At 46.2% G+C, this 21,544-nt stretch overlaps 1 protein-coding gene and 1 long non-coding RNA gene across 4 annotated transcripts in view; one reads left to right on the top strand and one right to left on the bottom strand.

Moving 5' to 3' along the window:
• IQCA1 (IQ motif containing with AAA domain 1) overlaps window positions 1-20,839 on the top strand; it is a 91,112-nt gene extending 70,273 nt beyond the window's left edge. For 2 of the 3 annotated variants that reach the window (XM_042035396.1, XM_042035395.1), the window contains 5 exons: window positions 1,902-2,101; window positions 10,597-10,683; window positions 12,966-13,143; window positions 15,852-16,090; window positions 20,261-20,839. In XM_042035396.1, coding sequence (XP_041891330.1) covers window positions 1,902-2,101; window positions 10,597-10,683; window positions 12,966-13,143; window positions 15,852-16,090; window positions 20,261-20,362 — 806 coding nt within the window. In that variant the 3' untranslated portion in view covers window positions 20,363-20,839. The remainder of the gene's footprint in view (window positions 1-1,901; window positions 2,102-10,596; window positions 10,684-12,965; window positions 13,144-15,851; window positions 16,091-20,260) is intronic. The other variant, XM_042035397.1, reaches the window with a different exon arrangement.
• The window catches only part of LOC121668020, a 67,976-nt gene that overhangs the window by 40,305 nt on the left and 6,127 nt on the right, over window positions 1-21,544 (bottom strand). The gene's annotated exons all lie outside the window — the stretch shown is intronic.

Genomic DNA, 21,544 nt, shown 5'->3' with positions numbered 1-21,544 from the left:
GGCCTGCTCTCCAAGGACACCCAGACTGTCCTAGGCCCAAAAGTATAAACCAAAAGCTTCTAAAGGGGGGGGCAAGCTTGGGGAAACGACATCATTAACTGAAGCTTTAATTGGAGAATTAACCCTGCTATGCAAATGAACCAAACCTATAAAAGTGTGAAGAACTCGTGACCTGTTGTCCATCTTGGGGTCCCTCTCGGCAGTAGCCTCTGACCCCCAGGATGTACCTCTGAAGGCCTTTCAAATAAATACCTCTTTTATTCCCTTATTCTTGTCTAGCCTCTGTTTTTAGGTGGCCTCTTCAGGCATCACCTGGATGGGGCTCTTCCTACCTGGAACACCCTCAGCTGGTTTGGGGTGAGCCCTCAAGGGCTGACTGAAGGTCTGACTGCAATCAGCTGAGAGGGGTCAGCAGTTATCCCTGTCTGCACAATGTATTTCACATATCCCAAAACTCCTCCAAAGCTGTGTTTTAACACCATCTAATCTAGGGAAATCAAGCCCTAAGACACCCTGTAATCAAGAGAACCCAAAAATTCTAGGGAGAGGAGACCCTGGACTAGTTAAACAAACAAAAGGTATTTGCAAGAGCAGTTTGAAAAATGCCTTTGAGTAACAAAAGATATTACATGAGCCAAAAAAAAGGGCACAGGAATGGTTTCACCTTTGGGGTGATACGTTATGGATGACATTTCACTTAATTGGTCTCCAAACGAGTTCATCATGAGATAATTGTGTATCATAGAAGTGGAGGTTTTTCTCAAAATAGCCACCTGATGGCAAGGAAAGCCCCAGCTTAAATGGCATTAAGAAAATTATAAGCAGCTGAAAGGAGAAAGAATAGTAGAAGCTATACTTCATCCTTAACACAGAGGAGTCTGCTGCTCCCCTCCCAATAAATCTTTGTGGAATAGTAATGGATTGGTATGGAATGACCAAATATTAATAAAGCCTAGGTGGCTGACAACTTCCTACACCCTGCACCGTGCTGGAATAATGGCATTCGTCTCTGTGCTCGGTTCACTGTCATTTATTTGGGATGTTAAACCATCAGGACACAGATAACCACCCTGATTGGATTTGTTCTAAATGCCAGCAGTCCCCATTAACCCAGAGGGCTTCTCCAGGCTAAGGCAAAGGCTCCCTCTGCAGCCCATCACGTTTGGGGCCAGTTTCCCCCTCACAATCTGATGGACACCAGTCTGAGAGACCTCCAGATGTAGTGGATGCTCACACAGATTTTCAAATACGTGTAAGCACCACCACTATTGACACAGGACATCTTCAGGCGTCCAAGCAAAGTGAGCTTGGACTCCCAGTGGGCACAGATAAAGCATCTGACATTTCCTGCTACTTCCACCTCTGGAGATTCACCCATCCCCAGTTCATGTGGTGACAGCTGCAGGGAAGACAAGTTCCATCCTCATCAACCACCTAAATCTGTCTGTGCTTGTGTTTTCCCAATGCTAGGCTTTCCCAGGTGATGGATCATATTTGTCACAGCCCAGGATGAATTCACCTGGAGCAGCCACGGAAACAGAGCTGGAAATGCTGAGCAGTGATTGCTGCAGGCACACAAGGGAAGCGCAGCAACCCTGGCACTCGCATTTGCTCTGGTCTCCCAATCATTTTTTTAGCTCACATCAGTTTAAAGCTGAAGTTTTCCCATCAGAAGGTACAAATAAGAGTGGATGAGCCTTGCTCCAAACAGGGATGTTAAATCTGCTGGGCTCACAGCTCTGGTTATACAGAACTGAGCTCAAGAGCACTCATGCCATAGCAAGGAAAGAATTAATTCACGTTATCAATTATTTATGGTGAATAAAAAAGGAGGAATCATTCCATTACCTTTATGGCAGATTTAAATGAAAGCAATAATAGTGCCTTATGACTTTTTACAGGTTCCCAAACCGTCCATGAGAATGCTCCTTTGGTGAAATCCTTGCTGCTGGCGGGACCCGCTGGTGTTGGAAAGAAAATGTTGGTCCATGCCATCTGCACAGAAACAGGAGCCAACCTCTTCAACCTCACACCCTCCAACATTGTTGGGAAATATCCAGGCAGGGATGGCCTGCTGATGATGCTTCACATGATCCTCAAGGTATGGTGTGTCTTGGGGAATTCTCTTACAAAGGCGGCCCGGTTCTTTTGTGGGACAACCAGGGAATTGTAGTTTCTCCATAACAAGGAACATCCACACCTTGGACAAAGCTGTTCAACCCAACTGAAATTCCTTCCCTGCCTTCAAGCATTCAAAACATCAGGAGGAATTTCTTCATGGAAAGGGCTGTCAGCCTTTGGAAGGAGCTGCCCAGGGAGTGGTGGAGTCCCCATCATGGCTGGAGGTGTCCAGGAACAACTGGACATGGCACTCAGTGCTCTGCTCTGGTTGAAAGGTGGTGATAAGCCGAAGGTTGGACTTGATCTTAGAGGTCTTTTCCAACCAAAATGGTTCTGTGACTCTGTGAAACCACTTGTTGACAGCCAGTGTGTGCAGCTCTGCAGAGGATTTAATGCCCCTGGAGAAATCATTGGAAGCAACCATATTTTTCACATTAGGATTTATGGGAGCTTTGTGTTACCTTGAATATGAAAAGCAGCACAGATAAAGAAAATTCTGTTCTCTGTTTATGTGCACATCAGCCAGGAATGCTTGCCATGCAGCATTTAATCAAATGCTAGGCTGGGGGTGGTCAGAAATTTCCTCTCTGGGACTGCTGCTGGACAAGAGCTCTCTCCCCTATATTGCTCTCTGTTTACCTATCAGCAAGCTCTTCAAAAGGAGGAATCCAGGTTCAGGATTACAGGAACAGAAATGTATGAGAAGTCTGGAAATGAAAGCAGGCATATGAACTGTGAAGGACATAGCCCAAACCCTCCACCTCCTCCTCAAAAAAAAAAAAAAAAAAAAAAAAAAAATTCAAAAAGACACTATCCTGGCAGGATTTCATTCCACATTCAGCATTTCTGCTCTGGATGGGAGCTGGTAAACATTTCCAGACCAAAAAATAGTAGGAAAAAGCCAAAAGCCAAACAGTAATAGTTTTCCAGTGCCAGTGGTCTACTAGAATTGGCTTTGCTGGGGATTTATCAGCTGTATTTTATGGAATCCAGTCTCACCGAAGGTTTTGGGACAGGTGCCTCCATGACCAGAAAAGCCACGTTTCACAGTCTAGAGCAAAGCCAAGGGAAGGGTGACAGCTCTGTGATCACACACACCTTTGATGCTGTGGCACTGACACTGGGCCTAGCACTCCCTGACACAATTTAGAGCCATTATCCTGAGCTAGCAGTCCCTCTCCTCTGCATATTTCACCTTTCTCCACTTCATTTCTCTGCCCTCATCAGTGACAGAGCTCAGGTCTGACTGCAGGCACAGCACACGCCATCCTTGCCCTCACAGAGTCCCTGCTAGAGCACAAGGACTTTGAGCATAGGAGAAATGAGGGAAGACTTTTTACTCCTGGACAAGGTTCCAGCTGAAGATAGCAAGGGGTTTTTTTTACATACTCGAAAATAATATGTACAATAAGAGGAGGAACATGCATAAAATGTGTATTTATACACATTGATAAGTAAGTATACACACACACCGTGTGTATATATATGTGTGCCTACAGGTACATACAAACCCTTACTTTTCCCCACATGACTTAAAAACAAATGGAAACACTCTCCAAACCCTTCCTCAAAATCATGGGGAGCAGTCCAAGATTATTTCTCTACTTAAGCTCTTGCAAAAGACAGTGACATTTCAGTGAACCTCTGTGAGTTACAGGGATGGAGTCGCTCACAATCCCATGGAATTGGGGCTGTCCAGGCACTTGCTTATCAAAAGGTGACTCATTCCAACTGCAACAGCAGCACTGCTTCAAACTGTGCTGCTTTAACAGCAGAGCCAATGGCAGAGCACAGAGTTTTTCTTTCCTGGATGTTCAATCCTTCCCTGTGAGGGTGGGCAGGCCCTGGCACAGGGTGCCCAGAGAAGCTGGGCTGCCCCTGGATCCCTGGCAGTGTCCAAGGCCAGGCTGGATGGGGCTTGGAGCAAGCTGGAATAGTGGGAGGTGTCCCTGCCAATGGCAGGGGATGGAACTGGATGGGCTTTAAGGTCCCTTCCCAGCCAAACCAGTCTATGACCCCATGACACAACCCTGGCCTGTCCTAGCACCATTCAAACCCACTGTGTTCAATTTTCATTCCCAGTTCCTTTCCCAGAGGTTGTTTCACCTCTCCCACCACGTTCTGTCCCCGTGGCTGAGTCACCAATACATCCCCATCTGCTGAGGATTTCAGCTCAGACCCTGCAGGTTCTCAGAGCCAGGCTGGAAGCAATCCTGCACCCAACACAGCCTCTCACCTGTGCAGTTACAATCCACCTCTTTTATTCCTGACAATGACACATGTAGCTCATATTTCCCCTCTCTCTGCTCCTCAAGTCCATGCAGCACTAACTCAGCCAAATACTGGCCTGTATCAGCAAGAATATAGCAAACACTTTAAAATAATTAATTATTCCCTGTTATTGGGTATTTATGAGACCACAGCTGGACCCTGTGTCCAGTGTTGGCCTGCCCTGTTAGACACAGGCCTTGACAAGCAGGTCCAGAGGAGAGCCACAGAGATAAGGGGGGTGTGAGACACATCTGGACAGATCCAGTTGTTTCAGGCTAAAACAAAGCTGGAGTGAGAGGGAGTTTAACTGCTGTCTTCAGGGGCTTCATGGGATAATACAGAGAAGAGAGTCAGGCTCTGCCCAGAGGTGCACAGCGATAGGACAAAAAGAGATGGGCACAAGTAGCAGCAAGGAAAATAGTTTAAGGAAAAAGTTCTACAAGGAATCAAAGGACAAGGAATCTCCTATATCCTGATTTGCAGGATTTTTCTGTTACCCAAGCTGAAGAAAGCACAGGGGCAACACACATTCAAAACAAATTCCTTGACAAGAGAAAGCCAAACAGTGGGAAAAATCTGGGGGTTTTTTGGATTATTTTAAGACTACACTGGACAGTGGCACATGTGGCAGACAAACCATGGAGGTCACATGGAAGCTGGGATCTTGCAGCTGACATTTCGTAATTAATATTCCCAGCTCTCAAGTCTTGTCTGACCCACCACAGTACCCCTCGTTAGAGGGCCCTGTGTGCAGAGATCACTGCAAATTCCCCCCATCTCCATAATCAGACACTTCTGGGCAGGTTTTTTGGAAACAGCAACTGTTGTCAAGTGAGCTTTGTACTCCAGCTTCCCAGAAGTGCCTTTGTGGAGAGTTAGTCAAGCAAAATACAGACCTTCCACTCCAAGCTGTGAGTGAATGACAGGAAACATGACAGTTCTTTCCCTCTTATCTTAGGATCCACACAACCACTGTTAAACACCAGGATTTAGTAAATAAGGATTAATGGTGCTCCGTGATAAAGGTGAAGTCACCTCACACTTTTGATTACCTATCCTATGTGCAAACAAAAGAGTTTCTGTAATGAAAGGAAACTCTGGAGAGCATAAAATGACCGTTCGGAAACTTCCCTTCCATGACTGAGTGTTGGCTGCTGGCAGTTGTTCCGTGGGAGACGCCCTAAACAAGTGAATAGGATTGGGGAAAAAATGAAACTTTAATTTGTTTCAGATGCAAAAGCCATATTCTTTTTTCCCCCCTGCCCTCCCTTTTTTCAGGGAGGAGACTTGCAGGAGACACAGCAGCCCTGATCCCAGAGAGGCTGGAGTGTTAGTCCAGGCAGGCATTTTAATGTCACACGGAGGAAATGACTTCTCATACCAGAGCAGGGAAACACCAACATTTCAATCTGCCTATTCAGAGGAGATGTAAGGGGGATTGATATTGAATAGGAAAACTATTGAAAGAGGCTGCAAACACCAAGCCTGAGCACTTGTGTTCTCCATAAAGCCATGGCAAATCCTGCCAGGTCAGCTCTGCTTCAGAGCAAAAGGGGAGAATCTGTCTCCAATAGAGAAGCACTTCCCAGAAATCCCCCCCAAAACAAAACTCACCCTTTCAAGCATGAACCAGAACATGCTGGAATATTTCAATTAAGCCCCATTTCCCAGCCTGGGCTACCAGCTTGTGCCAAGCAGTCGTTTGGCTCTCCTATGTCCCCACAAAACACCACCGAGGCACAACAGTTCACAGAAAAGACGCGAGGAAGGGCAGCGAAGGATGCACGGAAACAAAATCAGATCCAGAAAGGATCGAGGAGAGAGGGGAGAATGCACAACTCAATGACACAAAAATGCAGGTAGTTCATGAGGTTTAACTGCAGGGCAATAAAAACGACAAGCAAAACGAGGCAGCCGGGGGGTTAATCACTACCAGAGGGACGCGGCCCCTCTCAGGGGCTTCATCCCCTCTGCCAGGGCCACAGCAGCACACAGAGAGCACATTGTGCCCAAAGCCACACGTGGGGGAAACCTTATTAGTGCAACACTGACCAGGCTGAAAAAGGTTGGGAGAGAGGTGGCCAGGAGGCAACACCAGCAGGGAAGTTGTGTGCGTGTGCTGTGCAGGAGTTTTGCAGCGCAGCGAGCTCCAGAAATGTTTCAACACCATCAGTGCTGGGGGACTCTTATCAGGCTCTTTGGGTCTGCTCTTTAGCAAGTCAGAGCTGACTGTACAAGCGTTACACCAAAAAAAAAGGGATGTGATGGAGTTTATTTAAGATTAAATGATACAACCCCAGCATTTAGAGGCAACAGAATTTTGAATTCTGTCGTTAATTTATTTTTTTTCCCACTGCTTCAATATTCATTTGTTCATGACCACTGCTGTATGGTCCCTTCAGGCAGGTTGAAGAGCCAGGTACAGCTTGTCCTGGTACACTGGCAGAATTCTTTGTGTGTTTAGCATTTCCATGCCACACCAGACTCTTCCACTACAGCTAAAATTTGGGAACAGTACAGTGAGTCTTTCTTCCAACATCCAAAATAATTCTTTTCTCGGTGCAGCTCGGTCAGCTGGAATCCTTAGAACCTTGAAGTGTTAAATTTATCACCAGTGCTCAAATCTGCAGTTATTTCTGTGAGAAAGCAGCTTTAACTTGTGTTACCCTAACGTTAAAAATTAAATTTATCCTGTTCCAAGTCATTTGCTGCTTCACAAACCAGAATACAGTGGCATCATCACCGGAGCCCTGGAATATTTACCTGGTGATGCTCCCACTGATAAGGTCTAATCACAGGTTTCAGTGCAGCATTTCTGGGTGTATAAACTACAGAGCCCTGAGCAGTTTTCAGCAATAGCTTGAGCTTCCAGAAAATCTTGGGCCTTTTAATAAAAAATTCCATCAAATCCTTTAAGTTTGAAGGAGCCTTGTGCACATGCACTGGGCAAGAATCAAATTTCTGCATTTTCAAGTGTAACAATTTAACTGTTAAGCTCTGGCTCTCAGGTTTGAAAAGTTGAACCCAAGGCTCTCAAAAGTGCTGTTTGATCTTTGATGACTGCTGAGAACAGGATGAGAGAGAGGTTTTTATTTTTTCCATAATGATTTTTCTGAAGAGCAAATCTCAGTGTGGTATTAGAAGGGTTAAGGGGCCATCTGCTGGCAGCTCCAACAAATTGTGGGATTGCAGCAAAGCTAATAAAATTTCAATTACAAATTAATTATGTACAGTGCATTTAATTATCCATGGATTCAAACTGTCCGTGGATAATTCAAATGGAGCCCTTGCACGGGGGGATACACAGTCTGCTACGGATCTGCCAACCATTTAAATTAGATGCCAATGGATTCTGGGTGTCTGAGCTGGATTTACAAGAAGAAACAGCCAGGCCCAGAGTGTGTTGAATTAGGTTGTATTAATGTCTATTAACACCCGAAAAATCATGGAATGATGGAACAGTTTGGGTTGGAAGGGACCTTAAAGCTCATCCAGTTTCCCCCCTGCCATGGGCAGGGACACCTTCCACTATCCCAGGTTGGTCCAAACACCATCCAGCCTGGCCTTAAACACTTCCCAGGATGGAACATCCACAGCTTTTCTGGGCAACAAATACATGCAGGCCGTTTTCTACATTCAGCTCTTTGCCTCAAAACAGAAAACACAGAATTCTCTCTCGAAGCGCCAAAATTGAGGTTATTCATTATATTTCCACTTAGCATGGAAATAAAGGGGGCAAAGAAGATGGAAGGTGTCACAACAGCGAGCAGTTCTTCTGTAAGAGTTAAAATGAAGGTATAACCCAATTTCAGACTTCAGGCTGCATTTGAGGGGTGCTGCTCATGCCAGAAAACATCTCCAAGCCAAACAAGGAATATCTGCACCTCCCAGCCTGTGGTGACCCCACCGAAAGGGCAACAAGGACACAAGCAGAGTCCAACCTTTGCCAATGGCTTTTGTAGCCTCTGTCACCTTCCCCCCACCCTTATTTCCCTCTCCCACCCCACTGCAGCATCAAGCACTGAACAGGTTTTTTAGGGATGTACAAATGCAAGTGCAAATCTGTAGGACTGGCCTGCATTTCCCACAGGTGTCCCAGCCCTTGGCCAGCAGGATATCCAGCAGAAATTCCCAGAGTGTCAGGCTGCTGCACAACTCAAGGAAAGCCACAAGTCACCGTCTCAAATGTCCCTTGTGCTCTGCAGGTGCAGGGGGATGTGTGGAGGTTTCGGAATGTGCGAAACGTACCTCTGGAAATGGATAGATAGGGGATAGATGGGACAGCACCCAGCCTTGAAAGGCAGGGATTGTTGCTGTACAGTTTTCATCTGTCACTGCATTCCAGCTTGTGCTCCACACACTCCTGGAATCAGTGGTACCCCTCAAGCTGTACATGCAGGAAAAGATCCCCGTAACTGCCGAGCCCACACAGCAGTTCCTGCAAGATTTTGGTATTATCTCTTCTGATGTGTTGTTTTCATTTTTTTTAATCTTCACTATTAACACTGAATATTTGAGTTCCTGCCTTCCAACAAAGAAGCAGCTCAAGAAGGATGTGGACCTGTTGGAGTGGGTCCAGAGGAGGCTACCAAGTTGATTAGAGGGATGGACCACCTCTCCTACGAGGAAAGGCTGAGAGAATTGAGCTTGTTTGGCCTAGAAAAGAGAAGGCTTTGGGGTGACCTTAAAGCCCCTTCCAGTGCCTGAAAGAGCTGCAAGAAAGATGCAGAGAGACTCTTTATAAGGGCCCAGAGGGACAGGACACAGGGAATGGCTTCCCACTACCAGAGGGCAGGGATGGATGGGATATTGGGAAGGAATTGTTCCCTGGGAGGGTGGGCAGGCCCTGGCACAGGGTGCCCAGAGCAGCTGTGGCTGCCCCTGGATCCCTGGCAGTGTCCAAGGCCAGGTTGGACATTGGGGCTTGGAGCAGCCTGGGACAGTGGGAGGTGTCCCTGCCCACGGCAGGGGGTGGAATGGGATGGGCTTTAAGGTCCCTCCCAACCCAAACCATTCCATGATTCTACAATCCAGCTGTTCTGGATTTGGAGGTATCACTTGACATATTCCAGGACTGACCAGCTGCCATCAACAAAAGTGTCACATGCTCAAGGTGGCACTGCTCCCACTTCAGCCCACCACCAGCACAGCAAACAAAATGAACAGCCCTCATTTCCTGTCCCCTTCCCCATCCCTCCTCTACAGCCACGCTCCCTCTTTGAAACACAGCCACAAAAATCAACTGCAGTGCTGCGAGCAATGATGCTCACAACTTCATTCTTCCTGCCTGGCTGTCAATCAGACAGAAGCTTGTGATGTACACAGCCCATGGATTTTGTAAGCTGCCTTCCTGAAAGCAGCAGTTTCAACGAGGGGGAATTAAAGGGGGGGAAAAAAAAGGCAGGATAGAAGGATGCTGTGCGCCTCTCTCTCTCTCTGTCTCGTTACCGCTGACTCCTCGAGCCATCACTTTTGTTGCTGAGCAAACTCTGAGAGCCACTGGAAAGTGATTAAAATTTGGCAGCAGAATGTCTAAACCTCTGGAATGGCTCAACCTCTGGCGTTTCTATAGCAATGGGGAAGAGTGCAGGATGTGGAAAAAGCCTGTAGCATTGCTGCCATCCTGCTGTGAACCAGAGGTATCGTGCCTCCGACTTTGGAGCAGGAAAACCCATTTTTGGACTCACTCCCCCACTCCCTTCAAATTTAATTCTTGGGCTCACTGCAAATTCAATGCTGGGGTTTCAACCAGAAGACTGACAAACTATTTTGCTTAAAGATAGTGCCCTCCCCTCTCATGCAACAGCCATGTCCTGCCTGTCTCCCCATCCAGAAAACCAGGGTGGGATCCCAGCCTCAACCTAAAGCTGCCCTTGGACTATAATTTTCCACTGAATACCAAATCCCGGCTTCCTTTTGCAGGAACGCAGCTGAATCTGTGCTGAGGAATTAAAGCTAAGCAGACAAAATGCTCCAGGTCTGGGATGGGCTCTTAATGCTCAATTCCGAACTGGAAAGAGTTGGATTTGCCAAGGCTGCTGAGCAGTGCCATCCATGAGTGCTGAACATTCCTGGGCATAAAAAATAAGCCAGGCTAATTGAGCTGCTGAAATCTGGATTCAAAAGCACAGTGCCAGGCTCCCAGGTATGAAACTGCAGCTGTTTTAATCAACTCCTGGCCTTTTCTCCCCCGTTTTCTCACAGGTGGGCAAGGAATTGCAGCCTTCGGTCGTGTGGATTGGAGGCACAGAGAGATTATATTCCAAAGGGACACCGAAGGGAGAGGAAGAGGTGAGTTGTTCTTCATTTCAGTGCAGGTAATTCCTCCTGTTGCATGACATCCCACACAAAGGAACAAGTGTATTCCTCAGCTGAGCTCATATCACTATGACCAGACCTGCCAAAGCTTGCTTGATAATAGCTTGTCTCACTAACATTTCTTTTTTTTCAGCTTTTAAGAGAGTCTTGTAACTTCTTAAGAGCCCCCAAGAGGTCACATTTCTCTCTCCCACCTATCCTTGCTTTATTTAAAAATAGTCCAGTCACTGCTCATCAGTGCACTGGAAAGTAAAAGGGAATAATGGAGAATTTCAAAATATGAGGCAAGAAGCTCCGAGTTGAGATGAGCTTAAATTGTTCAGCTCTATTAATTTGTGAAATTGGATGGAGCCAAAGTGAACAATAAAGTAACAAGGATAAATTTCCACTGCAAAAACAAAGAGCCTGTGTTAAATAGTTACAATTACAGATTATTTTCTTTGGGTTCCCAGGAGTCCTAATGCCACTGCTTCCATTCTTCCCTCTTCTGTGGAGCTTCTCCACTGGAAAAAAAAATTTTTAAAACACTGCCCAACAGTCACAGCAACAAAACCACAGCAGAGGGCAATTCACCCCAATTCCTGCTCCCTGCAACATATTTTGCTTTTAGAGCTTTATTCTTAGGTTGTCTGTGGGGTGGTCACAAGCCTGCATTTTGGAAAGGCAACATGAGGCAACCCAGCCTTGGATGGGGCTGTTCCTTCTGCAAGGGCTGCATGAGGAGATGGGTGTGCAGTGATCGATGCCCTCAGTGGTCCCCACAGCGAGGGGGAACCTTTCTCTTGGGCTCAAATCCTGGCAGGAAGTGCAGATGGGGATTAAAATTAAGATTAGGGACCAAAGATGGCCTGGATTACTCATGATCCTGCTCTGTTTAGCCATCAGTGGGGATGGATTTCTTGTCCTGCCCACTTCAGAATCCAAGGTATCACCTCTGCCCCTTTTACTCATCCCAAGACCTGCAGGCATTTAACAGAAGGTCTCTTCCCTGGGTGGGAGTCTATTGGCTCCAGGTTTGGAATCCCACACATCCCAAGCTGTTCACAGGACATGCAGCATTTGGAGGGGACAGCATGAAACTGGAGGGACAGAGGTCAGTGGCAGTCTGGGGAACCTTCCTTAGGAGTGCTGGAATTCTGGAGAGTTGTGGAGTGGTTTGGGCTGGAAGGGACCTTAAAAGTCACCTTGTTCCAACCCCATGGCCAGGGACAGCTTCCACTAGACCAGGCTGCTCCAAGATGAGCTTAAGCTCAGCCTTGAGAAGCCAAAGCTTCTGAATCTCACCCCAGGGTGACATTCCTGCCACCAGGACAGAGGGATACTTCACCCAGGAGCAAAACTATGAGCTGGCAGTGTCACCCCTGCCAGCAGCAGGCCCATGCCCAGCCCTGGGGCTAAGACACCCTCAACTCATTATCTTGATGAAGTAATTGGCACACCTGGAAAAACGCACAGCATGACTATGAGAAGAAAAGGAATGATCCACCAGATATATAGTGTTAAGGCAAGCATATTTAGGGGGAAAAAAAATGCTACTCTACCCCTCAAAACTTATGGGAAAGCTTATTGATTAACAGTAGTGACAGCACAGCAATCTGATTAGGCTTCTCCAGCCAATATTCATTTGAACATTATCAAACATAACTCTCCAATAACAGGTTTTGCTCAATACTCATCTGTTCTGTAAGTAGTTAAATATGTGTTACAAAGTCAAGTAGTAAATTATTGCAAAGACATGAACCCTGAGCTCCCAAAACCTTTGTTCTCAGAACCTCAGCAAGTTAGAAACCACAGCAAAAAACAGGAAGTGTATTTTTCACACTTAGAAGTCAGAAAATCGTAATCTCCAAGAGCTGGGAGGATTCCAAACGAGGTTACAATCTTCTACCTGCTGAGGTTCATCAGGTTTGCAGGTCCCTGCAGTATTTCTCCTTGAGCTGGAAATAAGGATTTCCTTCTTTAAGTGAGTTGTTTCCTTCCACCTTTGAATAACTTGAGCAGCAAACTCAATAGTGAAAGGCACCGGCACAAACCCACACAAACAGAAGCAGAAATCAAGTGTTTAACCCGATTTTGAGGGAGCAGAATCTTCCTCCTTGTGCTGGTATCTCCTCTGCTCATACCACATACAACCAGGCCACTAAAAACCCTCCCAAAATCCTGTTGCAGGCAGCAGGTACAGCTCCAGCTCATTAACTCGGAGCTGTCAGCATCGTTAACAACTCTTTTCCTCCTCGCATTTCCACGTGCTGCAGATGAACGCCAAACGCCTGGCAAGGATGCTGCCCCCGTTCCTGAGGGCTCTGAAACCCAAGGACAGGGTGCTGCTCGTGGGGACCACTGCCAGGCCCTTCGATGCCAACCTGGGACCTTTCTGCAAAGTCTTCCAGAAAATCATTGTCGTTCCTAAGCCCGACTACCTGACAAGATGTGGCAAGTATTTCACGTAGTCCCCATGGTTATTCCTACTGTTTAAAGTCCATGTTTATTGTCTAGTTACCCTCAGAACTGACCTTCAACTCAAGTCATGCCCCTGGTGCACCTCAAGTCCTGAAAATTTAGGTTAAATCAATACAGGCTATCCCAAAGATCAAATAATAAAAGTGGAAGTTGGGAGAAGAGTTTAAAATACTCTTCAGCAGCAATTCCCATTTTTCCATGAGTTTAGTGTGCACCGAGCTCCGACTGAGCTGGTTTTCCCCTCCGTCTGAAGCACAAGATCCTACTTCAGCACACATTTTCTATTTGAAGCTTTTATTTTTTTTTTTAAACACAGTGATTCTGAATTTCTGGTTCCAGCTTGCAATTCTGAATTTCCAGTCTCCAAACTCTAAACAACACAACTTCCAGGCCTCTCCAAAACCAAACCATGTCTGGAGGACTAAATGTTCTCACTGCCAAATTCCACATTTTGCACTTACAGATTGCGAGAGAAATTGTAGAGGCAGCCAAGAATTTGCACGTCTGGTCTGTCAAATGTTTACAGTGATAGACAGCTCCCAAATTCTGAAAAAAGACCATGGAATATTCCATGTACTGAGACTCAAAGCTTGTAAGGAAATCAGTGGCTTTTTCTTCTAGCCATGTAAATTGGTCTAATAAGACAAACTTCCAATGTGTTGCGATTTTAAGCACCCTGAAGTCTGCAACAAACAGCAAGAAAAGAAAACACATTTGGCTCAGGGACCTTGCCACACAGGTTCTCTTTGCTCTGTCCACACTGTCACCTTGTTACAAAACTCTTACAAACACACTGTGCAGTCCAGTTCCATCCTGCATCCCTCAGAGGCAGCCAAGGCACCGAGGTGATGCACATTTGGGCGAGCCCAAGACAGATTTTGGCTGCCTAGCACATTGTAAATCTCTCCCACGTTCTGTAACTTTCCTGGTGTGGATGGGAAATGGTCACCAAGCAAGGGAACATGTGTTTCATGTTAGGTTACAGCTCTGATAAATTGCTGAGAGATAAGGGGACATGAGTAAAACCCAGAGAAAGGAGGTGACAGCAGCTGAATTTAGCTGTGCTCACTTCTGGGGGTTGAACTGCCACATTCTGGGAGTCTCACCACTAACTTGGAGTCCAAAAAAAAAGGGCCAGCTCAAGGGATTTCAACTGCACACTTAAGAACACCCCAAAAAGTTAACTCATGGCATTTTAAAGCAGATTAAACTTGTAGCTTTAATTCTTTGACGTTGCCCCCATTTGAGACAGTGCCTGGCTTGTTCTTCAGCTTCAACCTTCCCTGAAGTTCTATGGAAACAGGATCTTCATCTCCCAATCCTGTCAATTTTCAGTGCCTGACACCCCATTTGAGAAAGAAACAAACTTGTTTTGACAGAAAAATAATGACATAACAAATCCTTGCAAGCCACAGTGCACAACTACCTGTCTGCTGCAGCCCTCCCTCTGGTTACAGACCAGAGTATTCCAATCTGGGCTCAGTGGGAACAGTAAATATACAATGGAAATCATTAAACTGGAAGATTCACAATCCCATACTGACTTCTTGCCATTAATCACCCAGCGAGGCAGTGCCTTGTGTTACACACCTGCACCAGGAGCTGCAGCACACAATATATTACTGTGCTTGCTCTTGTGTGCATCAATTCCTCTTTTATGAACTGGTGATTCAGCCAATATTTACTGAGCACAAGTGCAATTCAAGTGGGAGACCACAATTTGCTCGAGTGAGAAATGCAGTGCAGAGCTGTCAATAGTTACGGGCTCGAGCCCGCGGTATCGACGTCGCAACCCAAGGAAGAACGAGGCAGCTTTGCTAGCAGCATCAGCCTCTCCCCAACATCTTCATGCCAAATCTGAGCATTCAAGCACACCAGACTCAAATATGTCTCATTCAAGAAACTTTTTAACCTCTTATCCCTAATCCTTCTATTTTTTTTTTTCCAAATATTTCTATATAACGCCTTAAAGCCAAGCCTGAGGAGACAGGATCAAAGTTTTCCTAAATTTCTCTGAAACAGCTCCTTATTTAACATAAACCGAAAGATTGGTATTATTCCTATTTTTTTTGAAAGCAAAATCTCAGCCACTTCACAACCCCAAAGAAAACAATCACGTCACAGAGGTTCACAGCTAAAAGATACAACCAGATTTACTTTTCAAGTAACAAGCAAAACCCCAATCCAGAAAATTCGCACCTTGCAACACGTGCCTGCATGGCTGAAAGCCGTTGGGACATGGAGTCCTCACAGCAGCCCTGAGTTCAGCAGGAATAAGCTGTGGTGAGGGTCACAGAAATAAAAACAGGCTGTTGGTAAAGGTACTTAACTCTGCACATCCAAATGGAAACGTTGGACACGTTCTGTGTACACACACAGAGTTTCTTTCCTTTTTCACACACATGTCCACCCCACTTAATGTGCCCTTAATGACTTGCTGAAAAGTGCTGACTGGTAGCCAAAAAATGATCAGTAAGAGTTTAAAACCACATGTGCCTATTTAGGCCCCTATGCTGGAAATCTGAAGATAAAAGAAAGCAAACCAAAAAAAATTTGAATCTTGGCTTTCCTGATCAACAGTCCTTATTTTCTTGTTCCAGTTTCAAAATTAATAATAATAATAATAAGGTATCTTTCCTGCTTTCCTTGAACTCCTGTCTTTGCCATGTCCTGATGCTCAGCACTGTGGAAGCACTACATCCTGCAGAGCGGCGGGGCCCTCACCAAGCTGGTGAACCTGAACTGCCTGGCCCACGTGTCAGATGGCTTCACCCAGGGACACATCGTGGACACTGTGCAGACTGTCCTGAGCGAGCTGAGGCTGCTGCAGATGCCCAGGAAGCCACTGAGGACTGCTGAGTTTGTCACTTCTCTGGCCAGACACGACCCGGTGTACAAAGAGGAGGAAGAAACATTCCAGGTGACTTCCAGAGCTCTGTTGCCTGTCTTTTATCATCCCCTGCCCTGTCCAGCCACACTTGATGTAGGAACCTGCTCACTGTGCTGGTGGGTTGGCACCTCACTATTTGAATGATGATTTAGGGCTCAACAGCACCAAAACCCATCTCTCCCATCTGGGGATGTGCCAAGCCAGTTGTTATTTTGGCAACACAGCTGGCAGAGTGCTTTGGTGAACCAGCTGCTGGCACCCAGCTCACATGGGCAGAGTGGCCTCCACGTGCACGGATAAAACACACACGGGCCATTAATTCCATGCATTTGTTCTTTTCCTTCCAGAGCTGTTCAGCAAGCCTGGATATGTCACCTTGAGAAGGCAAAAAACCTGGGCATTCAATGTCCACACAGGGATCAAGATCTGAGACCTTCTCTTAAATCATTTCAAACAAGAATTTCCCTTAAAATTTTCATTTCAGGCTTTAAAATAAATGAGCTTCTGCCTCAAGCTCCATCGCTCTTCTATCCCTGCCCTCGGGGCTATAAAATCCTGAGGGCAAAACTGAGAGCATTTGAGGGGTATTTTATTCACTCAGTGTGCCCAGAGCAGCTGTGGCTGCCCCTGGATCCCTGGAAGTGTCCAAGGATGGAGTTTGGAGCAGCCTGGGATATAGGAAGGTGTCCCTGCCCATGGCAGGGGGTGGAATGGGATGAGCTTTAAGGTCCCTTCCAACCCAAACCAGACTGTGGTTCTGTGATTCTACGTGTGCCTCAAATATCCATGGATCACCTTCAAGCCTAATAAATGCTACAAAATCCTTGGCCACCGGGCAGAGCGCCCTGCTGTGCCCCAAGGAGCTGCAGGCAGCCCACACCAGGGGCTCCAAATGAGTTAAGACCTCTGTACTGCTCCAGGAGACCCCAAAAGAGTTTTCTACTGCTTATGAACCCTCCACTTTTCCTGGCTGAAAGGTTTCCTTGTCATCCTGCTCCTTGAATCCCCCAGCACCTCCCATCACAGACAGGATGCAGATTCTCACAGCTTTCTCCGAGGCTTCTTCCACTGCTGACCTAATGATAGTGCATATTTCTCCCAGCCCTGCTGAGTACTTCCCAATTTCCATTTAGAGCCATTTGGCTCGCTCAACACAGGCAGCATTTGTGATATTTGGCAAATTACTCTTTCCCCCCCACCATGCTTCCTCACTAAACCAATATCTCTCCTCAGGGAAAGGCTAATGGTTCAGTGTTAGAGCAAAGGAAAAAAAAATACTCCATCATTCCCAGCTCCAAGTAGTAATCCATTTGTACCCTGCAACATGAGAGCAAGTATTTAGTCCGAGTTTAACTTGAAAATATTATCCCAGTCACTCTAAACGTGCCTGTTTTGTACAGCACCAAGTGCCTGGGCAGCGCTTCATCTGGAACACGGCTCAAATGATCCCATCCTCAGCATCCCACGGCAATCATCTCTCCTTGCATTAATTACAGCCCTTAAGAAAGTATTTCCTTTTATCTGTTGGAATTTTGTTTCCCTTAAATGTCATGGAGCCTTGCTGCAGCACCTGTAATACGGCACAGGGGAAGAGGATTGTCAAAACGGCCTCGTGCATTAATTAACTCCAGTAATCCCCACCTCCCCTCACACAGAAGCCCCTCTTCCCAAGCTTCTAATCATTGCCATTTCTGGGCCTTTCCCCTTGCTTTGCTTTGTACCTTGTGGAAGTGGGGCAGCTAGAACACTGCACTCAAAGTGAAGATTAGCCCTGTGATGAATCTTTGATTTTTCTTCCCTGAAAGCATGAATCTCCCAGTCTGACATTTATATTCTGCCAGTGTTCCAAAATGAATATAAATAATGCAAAATTTGTGACAATGTGATTTCTCCATTCCATTCACTCAAATTTCTGCCCCAATTACACATCCACATTTTTTGAAATTATAAATTAGTGCACCAGGGTGGTTGGTACAAATGCTTACACGGAAAGGATTTCTAGAGAGGCAAAGCCAGCTAACCACACCACTTCTGCCTGGTAGTGACTGGACCAAAATCATGGAATGGTTTCGCTTGGAAGGGACCTTAAATCTCATCTTGTTCCACCCCATTCTATGGGCAGAGACACCTTCCACTAGCCCAGGTTGCTCCAAGCCCCATCCAAGCTGGACACTTCCAGGGATGGGACAGCTACAGAAATACATAGGAAAACCCATTCCAAAGCCTATGGGCATCATTCCTCCAAAAACCAAACATTTTAACTCTGATCAGTCACTGCTGCCAGTAACTCACACCCCCAGTTCAGATGCTGGTGATAAAGGGACTTTTATTTTAGGCATGTCTGAGGAGCTGACTTCACTCATCTCATGGAACAGTTACACCAGTTAAAGAGGCAAAAAGTTACTGTTGTGCACTGAAATATTTGCACAAAGAACTGGGAAAAGAACAAGAGAACACATCCCAAGTCTCTTGGCTTCTCCTGCCAAATGCTTCGGAGTCCTTTGCCAGTGACCCAGAGCTGAGAGGAAGATGATCACCCCACCAAACAGCTCTTTCGATCCCACCAAGCTCCCAGAAAGCTCTGGGCAAGATTTTCCTACTCTCTCCACCTCCCACTTAAGGTCTGGAGGGTGTTACACCCAGGACACAAAACTGGAGGGGAAATAAAATCGCTGTGGCCTCGTGGAGTCTCACCCAGGGCCAGACACATCACTGGGTTCTCGTGGCTTCCCACAGCTGCTGCTGGGGAAAGGCAATTCCTGCTGGAGCCCAAACCCACCATCACCACCTCGCCCCTCTCATCCCACTCATGGGAAGGGCCACAAACAGCAACACACCCTGACCCAGCTCTGCTGTTCTCCCAAAACCAGGAATAGTTTGGTCTGGGACTAAGGCAGCAAAATTCAGCTGCACTCAGAGCCCAGGGTTCCTCCCCACCACCACCACCCATGTCCTGCCGAGATGTGGGCACACAGGAGGCTGGAGGATGTTTTTACCAGTGAGGACAGGGTTTTTGGAGGAGAGGTGCTCAGCTAATTTGGGTAATTAGAGCAGAATTGCAGTGTCCAGCAGCCAGATGGATGCTTGACCCCTGTCAACCACCTGCTGAGAATATTTATCTGCAGGGTGCCTGTCATCATCAGCCCTTCCCAGACCCCAGAAAGAGCTCTTGAAAAGCTGACACCAAGCAGGAGCATCTGGCACCAGGAGAGGAACATGTTGAGTTTTTCTTCCCTATACCCTTCCCATCCCTCTTCTCCCAACTTCTCTTCCTCTAACACACACTGGGCAACTGGACAAGGCAATTTCCTAGAAGATGCCTGACCAGGCTCAAGCTGGAGGCAGCATTTGGGATGGATCAGATGGAAAAGCCTTTGCAGGATGCCACACTGGGAGGGAGGCTGAAGATGACACGGGCAGAGGAGGCAGAGCTGTGGTGTTAAATAGCAGCCAGTGGTCAAGAAGGAAGGCATTTTAGCAACCACAGGCAATGCCTGGTGGCATTTTAATCTCTGGTTTAGGCAGGACTTTGTTGAGAAAGGTTCTTGTACATACAGAGAAGGAGTGATTCCTAGCCAGTGCTGACTTTAAAGCCTTCCCTTCTCCTTCACTTCACATTATTCTCACACAGCCTAGAGCTGCCTCCCTGACACCACAGCCCAGGAGCTGGGCAAGTCTGCAGAGCAACTCCACCAAAATCATTTACAAGTCACAGGCCTGTGAACAGGCATCTGAAAGCAATAAACAGGTTCTTAATGTTCAGGGTTTGTTTTGCTTCCTGAGCCCCCTCATTGAAATCAAAACTGTCTGGATCGATTTGCAGAGGCACGAGAAGGGGATGATTTGTCTGCTGCCAAGTCTGGAGCAGAGGGAGCTCTGACAAGAGCTATATTCTCTGGAAATAGGGTTGATCATGGAATTTAACATTTCCATAACTATAGCAACACAAATGGCCCAGCTAAGTATTGCTGTTAATGAGACTCAGCTCGATCAATTGCTGCACTTCTTGGTGTAATAATGTTCTCAAGAGATCTGAGGGTTTCATTTTGGCTTCTCCACCAGCCAGCTTGGGTTTTAAGAGGTTTGGGTTTTTTAAGGAATGCTCCATTATAGCAGTAAAATGTTTAAGTGGTCTGTCTTGCCTTTTTAAATGTTTTTTTTAATTTTATTAAAGCATACAAATGCTTTTTGATTCTCCAGGCCTGGTATGCCAAGACCCCTTTGGGGAAAGCGTGGAGCGCAGCACTGGCAGCAAAGGAAGCAGAAAAAGAAAAAGGAAAGAAAGGAAAAGGGAAAAAGTAACTTCCTCAAGGATTTTTCACCTGGCCATAGCAGTCACGGCTCTACTTCACTGCAAAGGCATGGCAGATTAATGCTCCTCAAGTTACAGGTATTCCAGGGAAGAGATTTCCTCTCTGAATGGATTTTTACAAGTTAAAAAAAAAAAAACCCCATCAGATGAGATGTAACATGTAGCTCTCAGAGGATAAAGAGTTAATGACCACTGACTTGCTCAAGCATTATTTATTCCAGGAGATTTTAGGGGGCAGAAGGGTTCATTACTCAGGCCTGTAACATGCCATCAACTTTTAGGCCATACTCATTTATTTCGGCAAGTAACTCTCCTTAAAAATTGATGTCACTTTCATGCCTTTCATTACTTTAATATCCTATATGCTTTATAAAACTAACTGCTTTATGTATCTGTGGGTCTAAAGCGTTACAGTCCTCAATAAAACGATTACAGCCATAAAGACTGCTTTTTAATTGGGATGGATCAAGAGGCACTTTGTGCAATCCACCACAAGCTGAATATTTACCCAGCTGCACGAGGAACAGCACTTGCACCTTTTGAGGCCTTAGCATGAACACATTCATATCTGTGGGTGTCAGCAGAGAAAAGCAAAGCAGCCAGGTGCTAATTTGGGCAGATGAACACCAAAATCTGGTTTTAATGTATTTTGCCATAGAAAATAATAACTAAGTAACCTATTTGCACAAATAGCAATGCATTTGTTGCTTAATGCACTTTGCTCACAAATCAGCGATTTTGAGGACAAAGTATTTACAAGGAGTGCTCAGAATACCCTAAAGCTTTGGGACATCCTACAGGACACTGATGGAGCCAGCACCACCTTCATGTAAGGCACAGGATCCCATTCACCATGGTCTTCTATAAATAAGAGCCACAAACACCCGCTCTTCCTTCTCATCATAGAATTCCTGTGTGGCCTTGACAACAGGTAACTGGAAATACCTGGAAACACAAGGCCCACCATCCCCAGGGAGCTGAGGGACCACTTTGTGCCCCTATCAACAGGCTGAGAGGTACACGTTGGGCAGCACTGCTGTAGGAAGCCCTGCTGGGAAGGGGATGGTATTGAGCCCCTCCTGCTCCTAAGAGGAACCCAAATGGAAAAAGACACTCCTGACAAGAGGAATGCCTGAGAAAAAAGGTCTGGGAGGATTCCTGCACATAACTAA

Source organism: Corvus kubaryi, unplaced genomic scaffold (genome assembly GCF_017639235.1).
Source record: "Corvus kubaryi isolate FWS band 111438036 unplaced genomic scaffold, C.kubaryi_AGA036_p1.0 37383, whole genome shotgun sequence".
NCBI lineage: Eukaryota > Metazoa > Chordata > Aves > Passeriformes > Corvidae > Corvus > Corvus kubaryi.
The sequence above is the reverse complement of the archived record's forward strand: the minus strand, read 5'-3'. Positions and strand labels throughout refer to the sequence as shown.